Source organism: Papaver somniferum, chromosome 1 (assembly GCF_003573695.1).
Source record: "Papaver somniferum cultivar HN1 chromosome 1, ASM357369v1, whole genome shotgun sequence".
NCBI lineage: Eukaryota > Viridiplantae > Streptophyta > Magnoliopsida > Ranunculales > Papaveraceae > Papaver > Papaver somniferum.
In genome coordinates, this window is record NC_039358.1 from 205,121,370 (window position 1) to 205,145,706 (window position 24,337).

Genomic DNA, 24,337 nt, shown 5'->3' on the forward strand with positions numbered 1-24,337 from the left:
TAATGGTCATAATTTCATGTCTACATAGATATCAAACCAAGTATTAGAAATTGATTCTTAAATTAGAAAAAAAAAACATAACGAGCAATGGATTAATAGAGTTGAGAAAATACCTGGAATAGACTCACGTTCCCGACAATTTGGCTAGTTCTAAGCCTCGACGCCTTTCTCAACTCTGTCATCAAGAATGCAATAGTTGTCGTGCCCCAAGAGTAGTCCGTGACCTTATTGAGAGGATGTAATAGTTGTAGAAGGTTGGTGTTAGAGCATAGATCGGTTAAACCCACCAAGCGTTGGTATGTCAAGTTTGGTTGTCATATTTTAGTGAACCAAAACTCATTTCAGAGTCGCTTGATTAAATGTACTAGAGTCAACTTCGAATAGGTTAGCTTGAAAGTATTAGGATATGAGACATTACAAGTATTGCGGAGACTTGAAGAAGTGAAGAAGTACGGAGCTACAACCACAACATCATCCTTTCACTTGAGGTTAGTGATATTTGACTTGAACTGTTTCATTCCCTAACGTATCTTTCAAGTCGCATTGAAAACAAAACTGCGAAGCATGAACACTCTAGATAGACATAGTATTAAGGAATTCAATAGAAAGGTTTATTGCTTAACCATTAAACTTTGTAGATAAGACATCAACATAATCGTATGAATGCAATTGTGATTATGTATGGGTATGAGGTGAGGATTTCATCCTAGGAAACAATGTTGCTACATGTGTTTTAAGGAAGTAAGTTCATGAATTTTGTCTGTGAACCGAAAAGGAAATCGCCAGGCATTATTGGGACTGTTCTTCATTGCATATCTTATGAATGACCAATATGTGTGATTAGTATAACCGCTCATGACTTGTTTGTGTTCTTGGTAAAACTATTCACATGAGGCCTGACTTTTGTATTGGTATGACTTTTATTAGTGCAACAAATCTTAAGTAATCACATGTTGGTATTATCGAGTTTGTGCAGTTTGTAAGGCCTAACACTGGGTAAAGGGGAACCGATCCTAGTGAGAGGTGCAACAATGCACAAATGGGAATCGACCCTTGTATGGGGTGCAACAAGGTTTATAGCAGAAAGTGGAACCGATCCTATGGACATGTGCAACACGTTTTTAGGCAAAGGGGAAACAATCCTATGGACATGTGCAACACATATGATTTAGATACCATATATATGTGGGGAACCGATCCTAGTACCTAGTCATGCGAATTTTAGGAAGATAGTGTGACTATGCACAGTACTCACATGGAGATAGAACCGAAACTTGTTTTGGTAGAACCGTTAAACCCATGATTTGTGATTGAGAAGTTCTTAATCAATCGCATAGCTCTTGAAAGTCAGTTGAACCAATTCTAAACTTGTTTGGAAGTGTGGTAAATCGGTTTCAAGTGAGTAAGTATGAAAGAAGACTTACAAAGAAAGGATGTCGACACACTTTGAACGCATGCAGTAATGCGTATATTTTTTATTGTTACTCTGCCATATTTCTTAGGTGTTGAAATCATCAAACAAGGTACTAATCTTATGCTCTCACAATGTAAGTGTATAACATACTTACTCCAACGCACCAATGGCATAAAACCAGTATGCACACCACTTGCAAATCAAGCGAAACTATAGAAACAAAGAAGTGAAAAATTCTCATATCCAAATCTATATCGCAATGTTGTAGCTAGGTTCTCTTCAGTATATGCATTTAACTCATCCATATATTTTCGTAGCTGCCAGTTTATGCATGATCCATGTGTTGATCATTGGGACTTCATCAAATGCATTATGAAGTATCTGAAAAGTACAGTGGATTACGGTTTGTCCAGACTGGGCAGGAAACTTGGATGATCAACGCTCTACCAGTGGCTACTGTACCTACTTCGGAGGTAATCTCATATCATGGAGTGCACATAAGTAGAAGACCGTCTCAAAACCCATCACTGAAGCAGGATATAGAGGTGTGGAAATAACAACTTCAGAACTCATATGGATACAATCGTTGTTAAAGGAACTAGGGATAAAACTTCTACACCTACACCGTTGTTTGAAAATTTAGTGCAACTTATCTTGCTGCCAACCCCGTCTTTCATGCAATGGCCAAGCATATAGAAATTGATAACCACTTTGTCCGAGAAAGGGTTGCAAGTAAAGAGCTTCAAGTCAAGTTTATCTCCCCCAAAGACAAACTTGCAGATAATATTTACAAAAGGCTTAGCTTCACCAAGATTTCAATTCATTCGGGACAAGTTGAACATTCGAAAACTCCAACTCAACTTAGGTCAAGGGTAGTTGTACAAGATTCCTTGCAATCTCTCAGCTGACTATCTTAGAAAACCACAACAACGACTCAACAACTAAGTCTAGTCCTCCACAAAATACTAATGTCTAACTTCTGTTGTTCTGTTAATTAAACTGACTTGTGAAATTGTATATTGTAACCCTAATTATAAACATATATAAATAGAGACTCTCATCTCCACAGTTCTGTGTGGAACATTTACCAATCATATTCTTGGATATTGGATATGAAATATTTCTGCTTCCAATATTTATACACATAAAACAAGCACACCAACCATTAAAGAAGCACTTAGCTGAAAATATTGACAATTCAAATTAGGGCCGGATAACCAAAGCCACAATGGAAAGCGAACATTCAGCGTGAATATTGGTATTACTAATTTATCTCGTTTTTATGCCAAACAGTTCTGATATAGTTTGGTCATGATTTCAGAATTTCGAAATCGTTTTCTTCCGTTTCCGCTTTCAAAAGTTTTTTAAGACGGGATTTTGGACTTCCTAAAAACCGCTCTCTCTCTCAAACAACCACAAAAACGAGACCACTGCTTTTCCCAGAAGGACGGGCCCACCTTTCGTTTTCCTTTTTTTTGTGGCATTTGCGGTTTTGGCTTTTGATTTTGGTGTTTGGTCAAAAGTCGTACCCAGGGCCGGCCCTGAGGCAAAGTCAACGAAGGTTGAATTTGGGGCAGCAGCGAAAGGGGGCAGCAAAAATAGGATTTTATCTATAGGGGGTTTGTGATAAAAAAAATGAAAATGAAGGTTTAAAACGTGAGTACAGAAAGTAAAAAGGATGTATATGAAGAGAAGTAGGGGGCATATTATGAATAAGGACTTACTTTAAAGGCTTATTGCTAAATATATAATAAATATCATATATTACAGATAGATTTTTTTCTCTCGATTTTTCTATCAAAATCTCGACTTCTTCCTTATTTCCTTCCCTGATCCTCTGGCTCTTCGGCTCTTCCACTTGAACCATTGTTGCGACACCACCATCTCCACGGTAAGTAGAATCAAAACCCCAATTAAATCATGAAGCATAAGATAGATTGACATTTATATTATAATTGATTTTGCATCTAATCTTTAGTTTTCAGTTAGTATAACTTAAGTATATTTTTAGGGCAAAAAGTTTTAAACCCCCAATTCAATCATAAGAATAGATTATCATGTATGTTCTATGATTGATTTTAAATGTTATCTTTTGATTCTCAGTTAACATTACTTAATTGTATATTTTAGGGCAATTTTTTTTTAATTGAACCCCCAATTTTTAGTCAAATTTTTTTGTTTGTTGTTCTTGTTTGTTGAGCATTTTTCTTTGTTGAATCAATGGCAAGTATGCCTCTGAAAAGAAAACAATCATCTGGATGTCAAAATAGGAAGAACCAAAAAAAGAGATTGGCATCTACTAAATCTCTTGTAGGTTCTTTTGATAAGTTTTTGATTAGGAATCAACCAATAGTTGGGAACGCCACCAACGAAGATGATGCTACAACTGATAAGGGTATGAATGAGGTGAATGAGAACGATGGTATTGCTGATAATAGCATGAATGAGGGAATGTAAGTGATGGGGATGATGATAATGGGATTGAGGAGGATAATGTGAATGTTGGTGTTGCTAATAATGGTGTTAATGAGGGGATTAATGGGAATGTGAATGTTGGTGTTGCTGATAATGGTGTTAATGACAATGAGAATTATGGAAGTGCTGCTAACAGTATGAATGATGGTGTCTATGAGGTGAATAATGAGAATGAAGGTGCTGATGGTGATAATAGAGATAGAAATGAGGATGATGTAAACACAACAGCAGAAAATAATGAAGTTGGAAATTGTGGTGATAAGTTAACAGATAGAGACATGCTTGATCCAGGTAATTGGGAAACAATTGATAAAAAACTTGTTGATTTTTTGGTAGAGAAGGGTCCGGTAAGAGTTGACAATATCATATTCCCTAGAGATGACAAGAACGATTGTTTCTCTAGCTATCATTACTTTCGGAAATTGAGCAATTTTGAGAAACAAGATAGAAGATGGTTAGTGTATTCGAAAACTTTGGACAAGGTATTCTGTTTTTGGTGTAAATTTTTCATGAAAAGGGAAAGTAATTATCAGTTGTGCAGTACTGGGTTTAATGATTGGAATAACCTAAGTGGAAGACTCGCAAGTCATGAAAACTGTGGAGTGTTGTATGTCTGATTGGCTTGAGTTGGAATTAAGTTTGAGAAAGGAAAAAACTATCGACAAAATAATACAAGAACAGATCAACAAAGAGAGAAAACATTATAAAGAAGTATTAGATAGGATGAAGGATGGAGTGTTGTTTCTAGCGAAGAATGGTTTAGCATTTCGTGGCGATAATGAGAAAGTTTATACAAAAAACAATGGTAACTTCTTAAGATTCATAGAGACACTTGGAAAATATAATCCCGTGTTAAAGTATCATCTGGAGAGCATTGAAAAGAATGAAATGCGTACTCATTATCTCAGCCACAAGATTCAAAACGAACTGATTTCAATGCTTGCCGATGCAAAGAGAAAGCTTATTGTCAAGAAAATCCACGAAGCCAAATACTTTTCAGTTATTCTTGATTGTACTCCTGATGTTTCTCGCAGGGAACAAATGTCTATTATCATCCGATGAGTAGATGTTTCAACAACAAGAATCGAAGAATATTATCTTGGGTTTTTGCGAGTGGAAGATAAAACAGGAGAAGGTTTATTTTTTGAACTTGAAGATGCATTAATTAATCTTGGGTTAAACATTGATGATATAAGAGGACAAGGGTATGACAATGGAGCAAACATTAAAGGAAAACATAAAGGTAGAGATGTCAAACGGGGCAAGATAGGGCCAACCCGACCCTAGCTTGCCAACCCGTGGTAGGGTTAGGGTCAGCCCTAGCCCTAGTACTATTCATGAACAAGCCAAAAACCCCAACCCTAACCCTAGGCGGGTCAGCCCTGACGGGTCGACGGGTTGGCTGGTCATTGTTCGAATTAAAAAAAAAAATGAGCTGTGAATGTGGAGATTCGAACCCAGGTCAATTAGGTGGTCACATAGCATACAGACCACTGGACTATGAAAGTGGCTTTGCCCATTTTTCCGTCAATCACATATATGATCTATTTACACGGTATTTTTTTTCACCAAAAATAAAGAGTTAAAAACCCTACAGCAAACCTTTCTCATTTCTTCTGCCGCATCACTGTCTCCTTCCTTCCTCGGCTCCTCCACCTCCCTCCTTAGTCCTTCCTCTCTTTTTCATTTTTTCTTACTTTGCTTCTTTACCTTTTTAGATCAAGATTCTCCGCCTTTCACTTTGCTTAGACCTAGATTTTTCTAGGAATTTGATAATCAGTTGATTATCATTTTTTTATTTATTCAATCAGTTGATTAATATTTGTATGGGAAAAATCGTATACAAACCAACATATTTATCCTCTCCTTATATGTATGTTTCTCTCTTTCTTTGGATTTAATATAATGGTTGCATGATTTGAATGGATTAAAAGAATGGGTATTCACTGGATCTTCAAATTCTAGACTTGTTCTATTGTGCATCTTATTTGATAGATCTATGTTTGTTACCAGCTTGTTTGTGTATACTTAAAGTTAATAAAGATTTAGATATATATGATATAACATCTTGAAAGTAAGAAATGAACTGATTGTAAGAAATATCAAGTCCAGGTTTTCTATATTTCGTCAAAGTAACATAATTTAACGGGTTGGCAGGTAACCCGCGGGTTGACTCTAGACCGGCTTGTTTTCTTGTAGGGCTATATATGGCAACCCTAACCCGGCCCGTTTAGACAACAAGCCAAGCCGAGCCGGGTTGAAACAAGCCGGGTTAGGGTCAACCCACGGGCCGGGTTATTAATTGACAGCTCTACATAAAGGTGGGCAGGCAAGATTACTCGAGATCAATCCAAGAGCTTTCTACACACCATGTGCTTTTCATAGTCTTAATTTCATACTTTCAGATATGGCCAAGTCTTGTCCTAAAGCAAGTTCTTTTTTTGGATCCATACAACGTATTTATACACTTTTTTCAGCTTCAACAAACCGGTGGGATATATTTAAAGAGGAGATTGGAAAGAAGGGATGGACACATAAGCCGTTGTCAGACACACGGTGGGAAAGCCGTGTCGCAAGTGTCAAAGCAATAAGATAGCAAGCTCCAAAAATTCGAAATGCTTTAGAGAGATTGCGAGATTCATCCCCTATCTCTCAAGAAGTCAGCACTGCCGACAGCTTAGTAAGTTTTGACTTGCATAATTTTGAATTTTATCTTAGCTTGACTATCTGGTATAGACTTCTGTTTGCTATTAATAATGTGAGTAAGTCATTGCAATCTAAAGATATGGACATCGGTGTTGCTATACAACAAATGAAAGGTCTTATTGAGTTTTTTAAAGACTTTAGAGTAAATGGGTTTCAAAAGGCAATGGATGAAGCTAAGGAGATTGCAAGAGCGATGGGAACTGAACCTACATTTCGTGAAGTTCGTACCACCCGTACTACCGAACCAACATCAGGTGAGGAGTTTTTTTAGAAAAAATTACTTCTTATATATAGTAGATAGTGCTATGTCTTCATTCCGAACCAGATTTGAACAATTTCAAATGTACGAAGAAATATTTGGGTTTTTTTATGACTTGAACAAGTTGGAATATATGAGTGAGGATGAATTGATGAGTGCATGTGTTGCACTTGAAGCTTATTTGAAGCATGGTAGATCTAGTGATATTGATGGCAGAGAATTACATATGGAACTAATCGTCATGCGAATTGTACTATCTAGTTCGTGTAGTAAGCCAATCGATGTCTTACAATTTTTAATAAGAATGGGTGGTTGTTACCCTAATGCATGGATTGCTTATAGGATATTGCTTATGATTCCAGTCATAGTCGCCTCCGCGGAAAGAAGTTTTTCTAAGCTAAAGTTGATTTTCTCGTATCTTCGATCAACTATGTCGCAGGAAAGACTAGTAGGATTATCTATGTTAGCAATTGAAAATGACATGGCTATGCCAGTTGATTTTAAAATTGTACTTTCTGATTTCGCATCCAGGAATGTAAGAAGAGTCATTTTCGAATAGATGGTAATATGTGTTATTATTCGAATCGAATGAACTTTTATTATTATTGTTTTTTGAATATATGTTATGTTGAGATATTTGACAAGCTTGTGGAAACATTTGAGAACTTAATATATGTATTTATAGGCTTAAATATGACAGAAAATGAGGCTAACATAGTGTGTACACCACCTTATGCTCCTGACTGTAGTTTGCTGGGGGACAACATTTTTTGGGTAAGCTTTGGGGCAGCAAAATGCCAGGGCCGGCCCTGGTCGTACCAAACAGCACTCACGAGGTCTGAAGACTCGGAGCCCGTTTTTCTACACTTGAAACACATTACAATCCATGTACTAAAGCGCCGTTGCTACCGCCATTTGCAACGAGATATCCAAAAGATTATTACAAAATCCCGTTAAGAAAAAGCATGACACGTGTCGAGAACCCACCAAACAAATGTCTGCCATCCTCATCCGTGACTGGCTCCCTATATTGTACCGCACCAGTACTAATTCAATTCAATAATGCTGTACTGTTCTTCTGCTGAAACTGCTGCATTATCTCTCTCATTAAGAAGCCGTTGCATTTCTCTCTCATGAATTATTAAATTTCCCCGGAGAGAAGAAGAAGACATGTATTCCGCTTGTGGAGCTCTACCCCCGGCCGGCATTTGTACCAGGTATGTCAAAAAGATGTCCATTTTTCAGTTATGTTTCAAGGTTTTGTTAAGGTTTTAGGGATTCGTTTGTGTGGAGCTAAGTAGTTGAGACCCGAAATTAGGGTTTACTTTTTTGATGATTTCTTAAAAGAAAGAAGAAAATGTAAGAAATGGACTTGATATTAGCCTGGGTTGATGTGCCCTAATCTTTGAATTCTTGGCTTAATTGGTACATTTTGTGATCATTGCAGGTTGAAATTGAATAATGGCGACAGACTCACAGGAAGAATTAAGGAGACTGAAGGATGTTATTCTTAAATTATCCGCAGAAATTGGTGGAAAGAATCAAAAAATGGAATACATTGCAAAAAAGTTGAAACAAGGTTCGACGGCACTTAGTGAAATGAAGGAGGAGACACATCACCTAGATCAAGCTTATAAGGAAGGTAAACTATCTTGTTATAGCTTGCTACTATTACATTCTTGAGATTCTTTCAGTTAATCTTTTAGTTTCTTGATTTTGATTCAGAAAAGAGAAACGTGAAGATTACTATGCTTGAAAATCAAAGGTTGCAGAGAGAAATAGAAAATCAAAGGAGAGAAATCGAGCAGCAGGTTAAGGAAATCAAGAAACGTGACGCCCAATTGGATTTCAAGAACAAGCAACTTCTGGTTTTAAGAATGCTTAAAGGTGCGGCACAGGCTCCAGAAAAGGTAAACACTCTGCAAGGGAGGCATGAAGGAGTGGAGAACGGGAGTGGTCAGGACAAGGTTCAGCTCCAAATTGATACGAATGGTCTGCACCAGGCTCCACAAAAGGTAAACACTGTTCAAGGGAGGCATGAAGGAGTGCAAAACATGAGTAGTCTGGACAAGGTTCAGGTCCATGTTGATACGATTGGTCTGCACAATGAACTGGAAGAGAAAGATTATGAGCTTAACCGGCAGAAGCAAACCCTTGGCGTCAAAGAGCACAGGAGTAACCATGATCTGCAGGAGGCGCGCAAAGTTTCAATTGTGGTAAGAAGTTTATAAATTTACTTATTCTGCACGCACCGATAGTTTTCATCTTTTGCTCTAAGAAAGGAAGTTGTGATTTTTAAAGTGCAATATTCGAGGTGATTGCGTCCTCACCTACGGAATTGGGGAACTGAATGTGAAAACATTTTGAGGTACTTGCAATCAGAAGTTCTCACCTACGGAATTGGAAACGATATCTGCTGAGTTGTGTCTCATTATAGCAGAACAAAATACAAGATTCGGAGTGATATGCTTTTAAGAATATCACTATGAATCAAAACCTTCATGTGAGTAATCAATCTGCGAAACTCGTCTGTTTCACTTGTTCCCATGTGTGCTTGTGTCATAATACCATATCCTCCTACCGTTCTACTATCCTTGCCAATTGATTGGTGTATGTAATTTAATCTTCTGTTTCAAAAAACCATCTTTGAAGAGTTTGAATCATACTAAACCTGTGTGGTGCAGGAAATTGGAGAGGAAGATGATGAAAAATCAGTAGAGATATTAGATGATTGGCGCATGGAAGATTGCGAATTCAGTGAAGAAGAAGAATGCAATTCCTTTGAAGATACGTTCCCTCCAATTCCACCACCAGAATCTTCTGTTGATCTGTGCAACGATATGCAAAACAGCAGCTCACATCTTTCGGTGATAATCCCTGATTCAGTGAGTTTCTTTGGTCATATTTGGTCCCAACAATCATAACATGTTTCACTAATTATTTTATCCATTTCTAATCTTCAATTTCAAACAATACTTACCAAGCCTGTGTGGTGCAGGAAGTTAAAAAGGGAGATGAATGCGGCAAGGGAGATATTGAAGGCGGTGGAGGAGTAGAAACTGTAGAATGCAATGCCTTTCAAGATATGTTTCCTCCGATAGCACCACCAGAATCTTCGGTTGATCCGTGCAACGATATGCAAACCAACAGCTCAGATCTTTCCAGTGTACTCCCTGTTCCGGTGAGTTTCTTTGGTTGTATTTGGACCCAACAATCATGACACGCTTTTCGCCCTTGATTTTCACTAATTATTGTATCCATTTATAATCTTCAATTTCAAACGACCATCACTGAGGAGTTGTAAATAATACTACCAAACCTGTGTGGTGCAGGAAGTTAAAAAGCGAGATGAATGTGTCAAGGGAGATATCGAAGGCGGTGGAGTAGAAACTGTAGAATGCAATGCCTTTCAAGATATGTTTCCTCCGATAGCACCACCAGAATCTTTTGTTGATCCATGCAGTGGTATGCCGAACAACTGCTCAGATTTTTCCTTTGTACTCCCTGATCCGGTGAGTTTCTTTGGACTTATTTGGTCCCAACAATCATATTTAGCCCTAGACAATATTTCTTCTAATTTGCAATAATTTATTTAGTTAGGAATATGTTAGTCTTAAGTTACCCGTCCACCTACACATTCAACTGATAAATGGCTTCACAATCCATGATCGTCTTGTAATGAATGAAGAACTGAGTTTATATGTGACTTGTTGAGGCTAACTTGTCATCTAATGCACTTTTTTTTTTTTTGGTTGCTCTTCTCAGGATTGTGAAATGACTGATATGGAATGGTTATCAACCTTTGTTGACGATTCTATGTCAGCTGGAGACATCACTGTGGGCATAGACTTCTCTGACAACAATAAGAACGATGACTCTGCTACAGTCCTTATGAATAGCAGCAGCTCTTGCTCTGGTGGGAAGACAATGGCTCTCAGTCCTGATACTGCTGTCCTGGACTTGTATGGAGCAAGCGCCCATGATCAGCAATTTTCTGTCAGTGACCCGCTTCAAATTTAGCGGGCCTCTCGTAAATCATGCGTCAGAAACCAACCAAATCCCAACTTGTACATATCATCAGAATCAGTGTATTTTGCAGAATCCCATCCACCCAAAAGAACAGAAGAAGAAAAAAAAAGAGCAGCAGCCTGGTGTACTGTCCTGGAAATGAGGGTCAAAGGTACACCTGCCAGATGAGTTCAGTTGCAGAATTCTTACGAGCTAGAAACTCTTAAGCTTTAATTCACTTTTTGTTATTTTGTATGTTGTATAAAGTTGGGGGATGGAGAGGAGGATAGGAGCAATTTATGACTAATCAATATTTGCTGATGATCTCAGCATTTAAAACACGCATCATTTTGTGTTCAGAATGGTTTATCTGCTTTGTTGCTTAATTAACATTTCCAGAAAAATAAAGGTGGCACGTTTTGTTTCCACGAAAAAATCCATATGCATATATCTACCATGCTGAAATAAACTAGCATTAAGAACTGTCTAATTATCTGACTAAAGAACCTGTGCGGAGAAAAGATAAATCTTTCTGACAACTTCAACGGTTAGATCATCGACGTTTTCTTTCCGATTCATTCATACGTAGGAGCCAAACACCGCTCAACAGTCCGTCCCACGACAGGGTTCTCTAATCCTGCTGCCAGCCGTTCTTTATCATTTATTCGTTTGTTTACTGCAATTAATCAAATACAAAATGACTCTCAGTAATGACATCAAATACTCTACTCAACAATCAGAAGTAAACAGAGTGTAAGCAACGAATACCTGCAGCTTCGAGTTCATGAGTTCCTGGTGCCACCCTAATATCCACCTAAAGTATTTGAAGAGAACTAGAGGATCAGTACACGTGGCTGTCAAACTAAATACGTATAATTCGACGTAATCTTACACAATGCATGTCATCAACGGATATGCTGAACCAACTGAGCAAGATATTGACAATATTGCAAAGGTAAAATCATATTCAGACAAATCGAGGATCACAATTATAAGGGTTTTTCAGTTTTGTGTCCCACCTTGTAACGAGAAGGTAGACTGCGCTTAAGTTTTACATGTAAGAAAAGTCCAATAGATGAAGCCATTTTGCAATTTCCTACTGTAGGAATAAACGTGACCCTGCATCAAAATAAGAATACCGATGTTTCAACTGTAACTTCAACAAGAAATGTCTCCAAAGAGTTCTAGGTTAAAAGAAAAGAATAGTGGCAGTCACCTGACATGGCTGTGCTTATCATCTATTTCAACAGAATCCTCCGTGATAACTTGCAGTTGTTCCAAGGTATAATTAGGATGTTCTGGATCTTTTATATCTCTGATATGATGTAAGACTGTCAAGGAAAAAAATATAGCTGCTACATCGTCCACAAGAAAAATATTAAAAAAAAATGGCGCCCGAATCCACTTGAAAGAACCCAAAATTTCTTCTATAGTTTTTTACAGGCGAACTGTAAGTTGAATGGAATATCCCTTATCCAGTACTCCCTCCGTTTATATAAAAGAGATACTATCACTTTTTTATAAACGGAGGTAGTATTTGATTCTGATATGTTATATTAAATTCAGGAAGGAGGCCAACAATAACTACCTAAAGAAGGCGTGTTATCAAATTTTCTTTTAGCATATTTACCATTAAGCTTTCCATTTACTAAACCAAGTACAACAGAACAAGAACGCTAAATTATCGAAACTTAGGATATCAAAAACTTCTTGTTGATCAATAGGGTCAACAGTATATTCGTCAAAATCAGCAGGCACTACCCATGAACGTACACGGCATTCTTTTCTTTCATAAACAACAGGGTTCATGTTAGATAACTCCTGAACCATTTCTGAAGTGGAATGTGGAACTCAAAGGGTCCACTGCCTATGTACCTGAAAAACAAAAATCTGTTAACCGAATTTTATATTGATGACATTGGCAGCAATTATCAATGCAAAATGTATAAATATAAATAGACCGCGTCCAACATGTAAAAGATTTCATAGAAGAAAATTCATCCAAAAGTCTAAATTTCCAAAACTTGTTAGAAACTCAGGTGTTATAGCAAAACTTTGATATAAGGACACAAAAGTATCAAATTTACGATAGTGGTAGAAGTTGAGCCAAAGATAAATGGGAAAATGACAGAATGCAAGGTACAGTTGTGTTCTATAGATTTATCAAATAGGGTTTCGAATCTGTATCATCGTACCCAAAAACCAAATACAGCATATTTATCTATATCATACATGTCGAACTTTCTGGTACACACATTTCAGAAATTGTATAAATGGTTTCTGCAATATCTAAACCTCGAATTGATGAAACCCTAGAAAAAATTAAACACTTTCAATTTCCATAGTAAGCTATCTTTTATTGGTTATAATTAGGGCTGCACAAACTTACCAGAACCGACACCATATAATAGGAAGATTAAGATGATCGAACATACCGTTTTAGTCAGATTTTGATAGAAATTTGATAGGTTTAGAACGCCTAACCAATACAACCCTAATAATAAATATGAGAGTGTTTGATGTCTTCTTCTCTGGGACAATACTGGAGCTGATGGTTGGTTTTGCTTCTTTGCTGCTTGTCAGAGAAGAACAAGAAGAAGGTGGTGGCAGTGGTGGTGGGTGGTTCAGATGGATGGGGAAGGAGAAGGAGGAAACGTCACTCTGCTCTGCTGCATGCAGTAGTTATGGGGGTTAGTAATTCGGAGATTTATAGAGATCATGATTTATAAAAGGAAACGTTAAGACCATAAAAAAAAATCTTAAAAAATCCTGTCCTATATGGATACATCATACATTAAGTTGGATTTTCTGCCGGGTTGGGTGTTGGGGCATCATGGTTCCAGGAAAGATAGGAAGATGCTATCTGCCAAAGACCAGTAACTGAGAAGAGGAGTGATGCATGCAAAGCTGCTATAGTCAGGGCCGAGGAAGCATGTAAGGCACTGCGCCGCGAGCAAGTTACAATTTTTGTAGTGAATGAAGCTGAAAACCATGTTTTTGGAGATGAAGATGATGAGCTATACAAATCAATAGAGAAGACTAGAGCTTTAAGAAAACAGAATGTGCTCAGGCAGTTGCTTCAGCCATTACTGCAAGTAACAAATCAGGGAAACAGAGGAGTTTGTCTGGGGTCCTCAACTTGATGAAGAGGCTCATAAACCAGAAGGTGAAGATGTTATCATGGAAGAAGATGAAATGCTAAGGTCTTCTGATCAGGAAATAAAAGACTGCAACTTTCTGTGAAGCTGCAGTTAGTAAAGGTTTATCAGGTGTACTTCAACTTCTAAAAGAACGTGGAACACTTGTGGAAACTGTGGAATGGTGCAGCAGGAACATGGACAACAAGAAGAATAAGCTGCAGGGCATTCACGGGATACGCACAGGGAAAAGGAAAGAGGAAAAATCCATCACACTATATATCAAGAAGAAATGAAATTAAAGCAGATGCAAAGTTCTGATAAGCCTGTCTGTCAATGGAGAGAATGAAAGCAGCTCAAGCTCGGGAGCAGCGGGAATGTTAAACCAGGGAAGGCAAGTGATCCTGGAATTGTCTTTGCTACTGCCACAGACATTCTTGAAGGTAGCTTAACACCACCCATACTTGGAAAAAACACAAAGGAGCACAAGCACAAGGCTGGCAGCCTGGCAGTAGAAAGGGTGATTTTACTAGCATGGCCCCTCCGCGGAAGCCTAAGATTTGATTTTAATTTTTGCTATGTTTTTATTTAGATAACTCTAAAGAAGGTTACGCACCCTGCTAATATCAGTAAAATCATTAAATAAATTTCTGTTTGCCGCCCACGCATCATCATGTTCATACCCAAATCTAGTCGCTAGAGGAGATCTCACCACCTAGATAGAATAACCAAACTCATATGGAAATTAAAAAAGGAACATGATAGAATTGATTCGTAAGTTACTGTCTTACTGATAAAAGGGTCTAAACAACTAGTACCCACCTGATCAGTTTGGCTAACATGAATTTTCTGTCCATTGCAGAAGGCCTCACCACCTGAGAAAATCAATTGCCCAATACAAACAGTTAACAAAGAAATAATAAAGAAGATGAGAATGCAACATGTAAGTAACATCCATATCGGTTGATGCAGAAAATGTACGGGTATTCCAACACAATGGACCTCCAATAAAGTTGACCTGGAAAAACAACTCTTGACATTATAAATGTACTTCTGAAACAAAAATGAAGTTACCATGGGAATAGAATTTCTGAGCGACGAGCTGAATTGAAATAGTAAATCTAAAGTTTTACAACAATTCAATCAGAGAATACATATAGGTTACACAGGGATGTTAGACCCAGACTGATCCACGGATGACCTTTTGTGATCTCCATAACATGTAAGAAATTCACATACCCTAAGCATTATAAGTTTAGAAGCCTCTCAAAGAAAAAGTAAACTAAGTGCAACGGCCAGCAATTTTGCCTCCTTGGGCAGTTTCTTTCTATGGTTTCCATGATGGTGATTCACTGAAAAAGCAGTACGTGGAAACATGCTAATGAGAGTGGATATCTCGTCTAACTACACAGAGTTCATTAACCAATGAATCAACAGATATGCACATATATGTTATTTCACAATAGTTGATACACAGGATTTAAGCACAGAGAGGTAGCCAACCTAAAGGGTCAATGGACCATCGATAATCAGAAGATGAATCTCCTATTAGTCCACCTTCTTCCATGAAAATAAGGTGATCATTGAAGTTCTCATTTACAACTCCCAAAATAGCAGTCTCACTCATTTTGTCTGTGCTGCAAATGATTCAGAAAAAGGAACACGGTGGTCATTATCATGGTTTACTCTTAAAATAGAAAACAAAATAAAAGGATGCATTTTACAAGCAGAAAACTCATGAAAACGGAAAGACATGACTGAGACATTATGGTTCATTGATTCTTACTAATAGCAGGCTAATTCACATAAGCCAACAAAAAATTAATATGTCGAATCTAAACATTATACATCAATACATGTTATGCTCAGATTGCCAAAGAAAACTTCCAACTAGTTTGCTTAGACGGGAAAAGAATAAGTGAATAAAATGAAAGAACATTTAAAAGTGACAACTAGAGGATCAAATAGGTATCTCCACTCTAACCAAGAAGGCTTAGAGGGGTAATGGTTGGAAACTAAAACGCAACTATTGAATACATAGTGTATACTAGGCAAAGCAATCTTACAATTCAGATGATAAACCACAACAAACATGAACATCTCTAGGCTACAGTTTACCACCAAACCCCGTGATTCACATTGCAATGTATTTGATTTGTTGCAATCACTTTAACATCAAATAGTTCAAATTCCACATCAGATTCATAAGAATCACACCCAACTTTCAGATATAGTTAAATGTCAGAAAAGTAGAGTTTGGTTCTAGATAGTTGTTAACACTCTAACGTGGTGATAGTCCTATGCCAATCTGACCGTTGGGTCATGGCATTCACCGAAAAGGGTTCATCTCTACTGCAAATTAAGACCAATCCAAGAACCCTAGCCAGTTCACTAGCAACTTGATCAATCTTACTCATCTTAGTACTGCTCCAACCAAACCCAGAGTGTTCAAAGTCACACCCAGCATTCTTGAATTAAAGAACTCTAAAAATTCCAGTCCAATCAAGTGTTCCTTATCACCAGACAAGTTAAGTTACATCACAAAGAATCATTACTAGCATTTCAGTGTTCTAAACATAACAAACAACAAAAAAAGATCCCAAATTGATAAAACTAAACAAGAAATATAGTAAGTTAAATTGAGTTGTACATTGAAACACCAATGAATCTTCGTTACCTCAGCACCAGTCTTTGCAGCAAGCTCAACTACTAGTAAGAGTTGTTTCTCAAGGAATTGGTCCAGTGAAGACCGATTTTAGAGTAACTTTTCTCATTAGGAAGCTCAGACAACAAAGATTTTATAGACGAGGATCTTCTGATTGGTAAAAATTCACATTTAGATGATGCAATTTTTGGAAAATGAGATTGGGTTTTGGAGAAAATCTTAGGTAAATAGCTGTTGAATCGGATAGAGACGAACCCATTTTGAGATATTTGAATGAAATTGAGATATTCTTCTTGTCTTAATTTTCATGGAGGTGTTGAAGATATCTGTTGATTCCTTTCTTTGTTTTTTCTGTACTGAGAGCTTGATAGGGAAACGGTACATGATTTTGGCACCCATGATAAGATTCAGGCAGCCTTCCTTGACTACACGCGTCAGCTAGCTAGAGGGTAAATTCAGAGACAGGCAACCGACACGGTCCAATTCTCGATCTCATCCTCTTCATTTATGGGCTTTTAAGATATTTTGCATTTTTTTCTTCCCTACCAAGTATCACCTTCTTTCTTCTTCGATTCTATTCTCTCTTGAATTCCATATATAGGCTGAAGAAGTGAAGTACAGCAACTCTAAATATATCCTCAGCCAGTTCTTAAAAATCTAATCCTTAAGAACACTCGACAAGTTTGATATTTTTGATCCTTAAGATTGTATGGCTCAAGCTCAAGGTTGGTTAACTTGTTGTTATATCTTTTCTATGTCTTCAATTTTACCATGATCTCACAGTTTTTAACAGTGCTGTTCTTTCTTCTTGAAATTATAGCTGCATATCCTCCTCCTCGATCCTACCCAGCAGCAACGGTGGAGGGATATCCACCTCCTGGTGCCTACGCTGCACCACCTCCAGCCGGATATCCAGTAGCTGAGTATGCCGGTGGTCAGGGACAATTTCAAGCTCCCGGAGCAACCACCAACAGATCAGGTCAAGGGTTCTGGGAAGGATGGTAAATATTTCTCATGATTTAATTAGTTACTAATTCATATTGTTTGATTTAGTTACTAATTAATCTTATTTGATTTTCTTGGGTTAAAATATTTTACAGTTGTTCAGCCCTTTGCTGTTGTTGTGTGTTCGAGGCTTGCTTTTAATCAAGTTTATTCATATATACGGTATGCTCTCCGCCGGGAGCAGCAGCCTTTAGGATTCTTTTGACTCCTTGATTTATAATTTTGTACTTGAAATGTCGGTAAACGTGTAATTTTTGTAGTTCGAAACTGGAATACTAAAGCCAGCACCTATGGGATATGATTCAGTTGTGCTGGCAGTACTTGGTTATTGTAATAGTCATCGGTTAAAACTTTAATTTTTATCATAGAAACATATTCCGAAATATTAAGTTTCACTTCTTGTCAAGAAAAATCTTTTTATTTCCGGAATTGATTTCTGTTTTTTCTTTCTAAATTCCGGCTACTAGTCTCTAACCACTAAAAGAATGTAATGGTCAAAAACAATTATATATAGAATTGATTTCTGCTTTTCTCTCTGCATTCCAGACATTGATCTCTAATCACTAAAAGAATTTTCTTGCGATAAATGCTTTGGCGTAAAAGCAAAAACAAAATATTGGGCTATATCATTTCGCTTTTATGTTTTGATCGATAAATAAAAATTTCATTGATCGGAGAAAAGGGTAAAAAAATATTTGAACCACGATAAATACACGTGAATTACGCTCCTTCCAGGTACAACAGTATCAAAAGACACTTCTTCAAGCTCCTTGATGACTAATACCCATTTGAATAAGCAGTACTTTACCTTACGAATGACTTGTTGAGTTGTCTACAGTTTTGTAGAAAATACACGTGAATTACGCTCCTTCCAGGTACGCCATAGGATTGCAGTTGCCAAAAAATTTCATAGGTTTCGTTTTTGAAGTGTATCGAAATTCATCTGCCATAACAGAAGTGCAGCTGGTACAGTTGAACGCATAGTGAAAAATTCATTTTCTCCATCAAGTGTTGCCACAAATGAGTAACAAATTCACAATAAAGAAACAAATGAGCTGCAGATTCGTCTTTATAGCAAAATAAACAAGAAGCAGGAGTTGAAATACCTTTCCGAATTAAGGAATCTCTTGTCGAAATTCTAAAGCGGTTGATGGACAAAATAAAAAGACCAACCTTAGGGGGATAATTTTGTTCTCATAAGAAAGTGAAAATGTCTTGACTTGGTCTGGCAGTTGATGGCATCGGTTTATGATAACTTGATTTTAACAGAATGCAATTTCAAAGCCCATTGTAAATTCTCTTCAACTTCATGATTGAGACTAAAATTAGATAAACTGTCTTGAATGATTTAGTATTTTTTTTGCTCAATCAAAACCATTTTATTACTCATTATGGCCAAATACAACCAACTAAAGAGTTTACATCAAAAAGAGCCACCAAGGCCCAATAAAATGGAAAAATCAAAAGAAAAAATAAGGCAAACTCACTCCTAAAGCCCAACTGTAAAAACATAAGAAAATATTTTTTTAGCAAAACCTATAGTAAATTTGCTCAGGTGATTCCAAAACTGGGATGAAACTTGGTTATGAATTGAAAATGATCTTTCCCCCTCTCACCAATCCTGCACCCTTCTTTGCCATGGAGTCAGCAGAGAAATTTACTTCTCTCAAGCTATGTACAAGTTTGATATTATTCAATAGATCCTTTAATCTCTTCCATCTTACCTGCATGAACCAAGGCAGTCTTCCTGATATGTATGCACTCACTGCTGCTTTAGAATCAGAGTTAATACATATATCAAGTTTGTTGTTCTGTATAGCCCATTCAGCTGCGCCTGTAATAGCCATTAATTCTGCAATGTAATTAGTTGCAATTCCCAAGCCAATAGCTTCAGCATATATACAACCTCCCATTTCATCTCTGCACACAAAACCATATCCTGCTGCACCTGGATTGCCCCTAGATGACCCATCAAAACATATGAGTATCTGATCTCTTGCAGGTAAGAAGAAACTCACTTCAATAATTCTTTGAGGCTTTATTGGTTGATGTTTAAGATCAAAATTCTTAAAGACCATGTAATCATAGCTACACTCCCACATATAGATTTTTATTCTCACTGCACAGACTTTTGTATACTGTTTTATTCTTCTGTTGAAATTACCCAAGTTTACTTTCTCTTCTTCAAAGCAAATTCTATTCCTTAAGAACCATAGCTCCATCATTGTAATGGAAGCAACCAGTAACCATATATCCTTTACAGCTCCACTTTTATTCTTTGCAAAGTTCATAACATCTTCATATGATTCAGGGTTGCAGAACAAGAAGATACCACCTAGCCATTTCCATATTATCTGACTGAAATTACAAAACCATAATATATGTTCAAGATTATCAGAATCAACACCACACATATAGCACTTTGATGCTAAACTGCAACCCTTGCTTTTTCTTTTTTCATCAGTTGAGCAGATACCCCTCACTATCTTCCATACATTGCTTGCTGTTGTTGGATGAAGAATAGGATTCCAAACATGTCTTGCCCATGTCACCTTTTGATAATGCTCTCTAATACATTCAACAGCTGAGTGTACTGTGAATTCACCTGACATAGTTCCATTCCAAACCCTAGTATCTTTTGTTTTTGATAAAACAGGTAATTCTTCTACTTGAAAATATTGAAGCATTCTAGAAGGAATCAGCCACTCACCAGCAACAATCAACTCTGCAACTTTCATGTTTTTGTTCTGCATCATATATTCATCCTCTTCATATATCTCATTAAGTGGTTTATCTTTTATCCAAGCATCACTCCATACTGATATTTGCTCGCCTGAACCAGTGATCCATCTAGTATGTAACTTTACTTCATCTAGTACCCATTTCAAACCTGGCCATACTGAAGACTTTTTATAACCTGAAATCCATTCACCATCTGCCTTTATATACTTTGCTCTCATAAATCTTGCCCATTCAACTTCAGAATTTTGTATCTTCCATACTAATTTCATCAGTAAAGCCTTGTTTATTACTTCCATTCTCCTTATGCCCAAACCACCCTCCTCCATTGGTGAACATGTTTCATTCCACTTTAAAGTTATACATTTTCTCTCATATGGATCCCCTGTCCATAGAAAGTTTCTTATAAGTTTCTCACAAGTTTTCACTACACTTGTAGGCCACTTATAGACTGACATGTTATAAATGGGAATGCTACACAAAATTGATTTGATAAGGGTTAGTATGTCCTTGAATGATAACATCTTCTCAATCCAACCAGTTAGTTTGTTTTGTATCATTTCCACCACACACCAAACTGTACTTGACCTCACAGCTCCTGGTTTCAAGTTTACTCCCAAATACTTGTCTGGGAATGAAGAAAGATTCATTTGAAGCTCATTAGCAATTTGGTACTTCCTGGCTTCAGTTATTCCTCCTACAAAAAGCTTGCTCTTCATTTGATTTATGACTTGGCCTGAGGATGATTGATAATCACTTAATAATTTCATTACCTTTTGTATATTCCTTTTATGCCCATTGAAGAAAAGAAAGACATCATCTGCAAATAGAATGTGGGTAGGGTGTACTCCTTTGTAGTTAACCATTGGAGCAATCCTATTTTCCTCAACCATTTTGCTTAAACTCCTGCTCAAAACATCCTCAGCTAATACAAACAAAATTGGTGATAATGGATCACCTTGTCTCAACCCTCTACTCACTTCAAAAAAACCAACTGGACCTCCATTCACTAAGACAGAAACTCTAGCTGAAGTGAACAATTGATGTAACCATTTTATGTACTTTTGAGAGAAACCAAATTTTACCATAACTTCAAATAAGAATTCCCATCTTAATGAATCATATGCTTGTGTTATGTCCAATTTTAATCCTACATTTCCACCTCTCCTCTTGGTATCTAATTCATTTATCATTTCAGATGCTAAAACAATTTGTTCTTGAATGCATCTGTTTTTTATGAAGGCTCCTTGTTGTTCAGACACTAATTTCTCCATCAACCCATTCATTCTTGATGTCATTATCTTTGTAAATATCTTGAAGCTGAAATTACTCAATCCTATAGGCCTAAATTGAGTTGGTCTTCTAGCACATTTTACTTTAGGTAATAGGAATAGAAAATTAGAGTTGAGTCCTCTTGGAATAATACCTTTTCTCCAACAGGATTGCACAGCTTTTATAACACCTTCTCCAATTATTTCCCAATCAAACTTGTAGAAAAAACTTGGAAAGCCATCAGGCCCAGGAGCACTATCAGCATTTAGAGAAAAAATTGCATTTTTGATTTCCTGGCCTGAAGGAATGCTCTCTAACATCATGTTGTCTTCTGCATTTATAACCTCTGGGATTGTATAAAAAATTCCTTCCATGAAGTTAACTTCCTTGAATTTGAATTTCTCCTTAAAATGATTCTCAAGAGATTTTGCAATCAACAACTGTTCATTTATGATGGATCCATCTTCATCTTCAATTTCAATTATAGTATTTGCAGCATTTCTAATCTTGATTGAAGTATGAAAGAATCTAGTATTATCTGCGCCCTATTTTAACCAACTCACTCTTGGCTTCTGTTGCAATATTGAATGATGTTGCCTAGTTAATATCTCTTGTTTTCCTCTTGCCACCACCAGATTGTTTAAAAGTGAAATATTACTTGGGTCTTGGTCTGAAAGAATTGTAGAATTCAAAACTTCTTTTTCAGCATCTGCCAATTTGTATCTAACATCCCCAAAGACACTCCAATTCCATTCCTTAATTCTTACTTTCATATTCTTCATTTTTTTTCATAAAAACAAAAACAGGATTACCTTGCAAATCTTCATTCCAAACTTCATTGATTAGTCTTTTGAAATCTTCATGCTCCAGCCAAATCTTTAGAACTCTAAAAGGAATATTTTTAGGTTTAGGCATCATTACACAAGACCCCAAAAGCGGACTATGATCAGATATATTTCTTATTACAACATTGTAACACCAAGTAGGATATTTCTCAATCCACTTGACATTATACAAAGCCCTATCCAAAGTACAAACAATTCTTTTTACACCTGCTCTATTATTACTCCATGTAAATTGTAGACCCGAACTTGGAGATTGAACTAAACTACAAAAATTGATCACTGCATGGAAATCTTGCATAGCTGCTCTTAAAGGAGATCTTCCCCCTATTTTTTCATCTGCACTTAAAACTGTGTTAAAATCCCCAATTAACATCCAAGGTAAATCCATGGAATTTATTACCATTAATTCATTCCATAATTCTCTTCTATCAACTGTAAGTGAAGCTGCATGAATTCCAGAAACTAGAACACCACCAACATTCACAGTAATCACCTGTCTAGTTATTGAAATCACCTTTGGTTCAGTTATAGAAGCACTCCAGAAAAGCCAAATATTTCCTTTAATACCATCTATTGAATTACGAATTACTTTTTGATTCATACCTGCTAGTTTAAGACTTTTGCAGTCATTAGAATTCCATTTCACTTTTGGCTCCACCACCCAAACTAATGTAGGACTAAAATTTTTAACTAAACTTCTTAATTTATCTTTGGATCTAGGTCTCCTTAAGCCTATGATATTAGCTTGGACATATATTCTTCTAGGAAGTAGCATCTTTTGAAAAAAATATGTAAGATTGCCAACACATATATCTGCTACAGATTTAAACTTGGATCTTGCAGCTGCATAGAGATGAGGAAAAACATTGCATGATGCCTCATCAAGAATCCACTTATCCTCCCAGAATCTAGTTTTCATTCCATTATTCACCTCAAATTGCAAATTTTGAATGAAAAAAATCTTCCCTCTGCATAACACTTTCCATACTGAGTATCCATAAGTTCCATTTGTCTGTTTAGAAAAACCATATTTTTCTTCAACAATAAACTTCCAAAGAGCATCTGATTTATCCTATATTTTTCTTTAACTTCTGGTTCAGGTTTCCCACGAATCAGAAGTTGAATCGAAAAAATACGTCACGACCTTTTGCGTTGAATCTTGAAGTTTAAGTGATCACTAGACTCGATATAATATCCAAACGACACAAAGGTTTATGTAAACAAATGACATATTGAAAATGAATACAAAGTAGGTTATATGAGCATGAACATCAAAATTATATTATCTCACTAGGTAGTTATCTTCGTCCAAAAATATGTCACCTTCATCTTCTACATTCATTTATTCCCAAATCTACCCGGATCTTGTTTTTGTTAAGATTCGGGTAGAGAAGGTTAGTTGTTTTTATGTTTTGAATAAATAAATTGCATTGTAGCAATGATCAATACGTTTGTATTATATATTTTAATTCTCATACGTATAGAAAGTATCTGTCATTACGATTCCTCATACCACATGGAGGGATTTCTATTTCGTTTAATATTTCATTCAACCATTTACGGATGTGATGACCAGAGATTACAAAATTCGGTATGAAATTTGGACATATTACTTCTTTTATGAAAGCATCATATCTTCTCAGAGAGTATCCAACAAAATGGTGATAAACCGATAGAAGATTTCAATTCTCCCTTGGTCTACATATATTTGGTGCAGAATTTTGTTTTTGATTTTTTTTGTTCATGATTATTGTACTAATCATGTATTTCAATTTATGAGTGTAGCTGAATATAATGTAATTGTATCTAGTT

At 36.6% G+C, this 24,337-nt stretch overlaps 4 protein-coding genes across 13 annotated transcripts; 2 read left to right on the plus strand and 2 right to left on the minus strand.

The window, feature by feature from the left end:
* Positions 1-7,926: 7,926 nt before the first annotated feature.
* On the plus strand, positions 7,927-11,290 carry LOC113313273. The gene is made up of 7 exons (XM_026562026.1): positions 7,927-8,071; positions 8,302-8,496; positions 8,580-9,070; positions 9,539-9,739; positions 9,853-10,035; positions 10,187-10,366; positions 10,620-11,290. Exons 2-7 carry the CDS (start codon positions 8,316-8,318, stop codon positions 10,872-10,874), a joined length of 1,491 nt encoding a protein of 496 aa, XP_026417811.1. The 5' UTR covers positions 7,927-8,071; positions 8,302-8,315; the 3' UTR covers positions 10,875-11,290.
* Positions 11,217-17,015, minus strand: LOC113313283 (protein AE7-like). Of its 10 annotated transcripts, none has more exons than XM_026562056.1 (9): positions 16,677-17,015; positions 15,503-15,636; positions 14,822-14,874; positions 13,298-13,531; positions 12,563-12,737; positions 12,079-12,187; positions 11,882-11,981; positions 11,631-11,676; positions 11,217-11,538 (listed from the first exon to the last, which is right to left on the minus strand). In XM_026562056.1, the coding sequence occupies exons 5-9, from the start codon at positions 12,690-12,692 to the stop codon at positions 11,438-11,440; spliced, it is 486 nt and encodes a 161-aa protein (XP_026417841.1). In that variant the 5' UTR covers positions 12,693-12,737; positions 13,298-13,531; positions 14,822-14,874; positions 15,503-15,636; positions 16,677-17,015; the 3' UTR covers positions 11,217-11,437. The 10 variants fall into 10 exon arrangements, with proteins under 10 accessions (XP_026417841.1, XP_026417835.1, XP_026417827.1 ...); XM_026562050.1 differs by adding an exon at positions 14,616-14,714 and having other exon boundaries at positions 12,563-13,528; XM_026562042.1 differs by adding an exon at positions 14,616-14,714 and having other exon boundaries at positions 12,563-13,531.
* A 190-nt stretch (positions 17,016-17,205) lies between these two features.
* On the plus strand, positions 17,206-18,123 carry LOC113335759 (cysteine-rich and transmembrane domain-containing protein WIH1-like). Its single transcript, XM_026581783.1, has 3 exons — positions 17,206-17,389; positions 17,485-17,665; positions 17,765-18,123. Exons 1-3 carry the CDS (start codon positions 17,374-17,376, stop codon positions 17,808-17,810), a joined length of 243 nt encoding a protein of 80 aa, XP_026437568.1. The 5' UTR covers positions 17,206-17,373; the 3' UTR covers positions 17,811-18,123.
* A 1,129-nt stretch (positions 18,124-19,252) lies between these two features.
* Positions 19,253-23,444, minus strand: LOC113358819. The gene is made up of 3 exons (XM_026602526.1): positions 22,493-23,444; positions 22,244-22,389; positions 19,253-22,186 (listed from the first exon to the last, which is right to left on the minus strand). Exons 1-3 carry the CDS (start codon positions 23,442-23,444, stop codon positions 19,253-19,255), a joined length of 4,032 nt encoding a protein of 1,343 aa, XP_026458311.1.
* Positions 23,445-24,337: the final 893 nt, after the last annotated feature.

What these genes read in the sequence shown, in the direction of transcription:
- LOC113313283 (XM_026562093.1), bottom strand. Translation starts at nt 12,692, where the DNA reads ATGGTTCAGGAGTTATCTAACATGAACCCTGTTGTTTATGAAAGAAAA. An exon ending in TGATCAACAAGAAGTTTTTG is followed by an intron (nt 12,188 to 12,562) that starts ATATCCTAAGTT and finishes TGACAGTCTTAC; the next exon opens with ATCATATCAGAGATATAAAA. An exon ending in GATAAGCACAGCCATGTCAG is followed by an intron (nt 11,982 to 12,078) that starts GTGACTGCCACT and finishes ATTTTGATGCAG; the next exon opens with GGTCACGTTTATTCCTACAG.
- LOC113358819 (XM_026602526.1), bottom strand. Translation starts at nt 23,444, where the DNA reads ATGAAAACTAGATTCTGGGAGGATAAGTGGATTCTTGATGAGGCATCA. An exon ending in TTGGAATGAAGATTTGCAAG is followed by an intron (nt 22,390 to 22,492) that starts GTAATCCTGTTT and finishes ACAAATTGGCAG; the next exon opens with ATGCTGAAAAAGAAGTTTTG. An exon ending in TATTGCAACAGAAGCCAAGA is followed by an intron (nt 22,187 to 22,243) that starts GTGAGTTGGTTA and finishes ACTTCAATCAAG; the next exon opens with ATTAGAAATGCTGCAAATAC.
- LOC113335759 (XM_026581783.1), top strand. An exon ending in CAAGGGTTCTGGGAAGGATG is followed by an intron (nt 17,666 to 17,764) that starts GTAAATATTTCT and finishes AATATTTTACAG; the next exon opens with TTGTTCAGCCCTTTGCTGTT.
- LOC113313273 (XM_026562026.1), top strand. Translation starts at nt 8,316, where the DNA reads ATGGCGACAGACTCACAGGAAGAATTAAGGAGACTGAAGGATGTTATT. An exon ending in AGATCAAGCTTATAAGGAAG is followed by an intron (nt 8,497 to 8,579) that starts GTAAACTATCTT and finishes ATTTTGATTCAG; the next exon opens with AAAAGAGAAACGTGAAGATT. An exon ending in CCTTTGTACTCCCTGATCCG is followed by an intron (nt 10,367 to 10,619) that starts GTGAGTTTCTTT and finishes TGCTCTTCTCAG; the next exon opens with GATTGTGAAATGACTGATAT.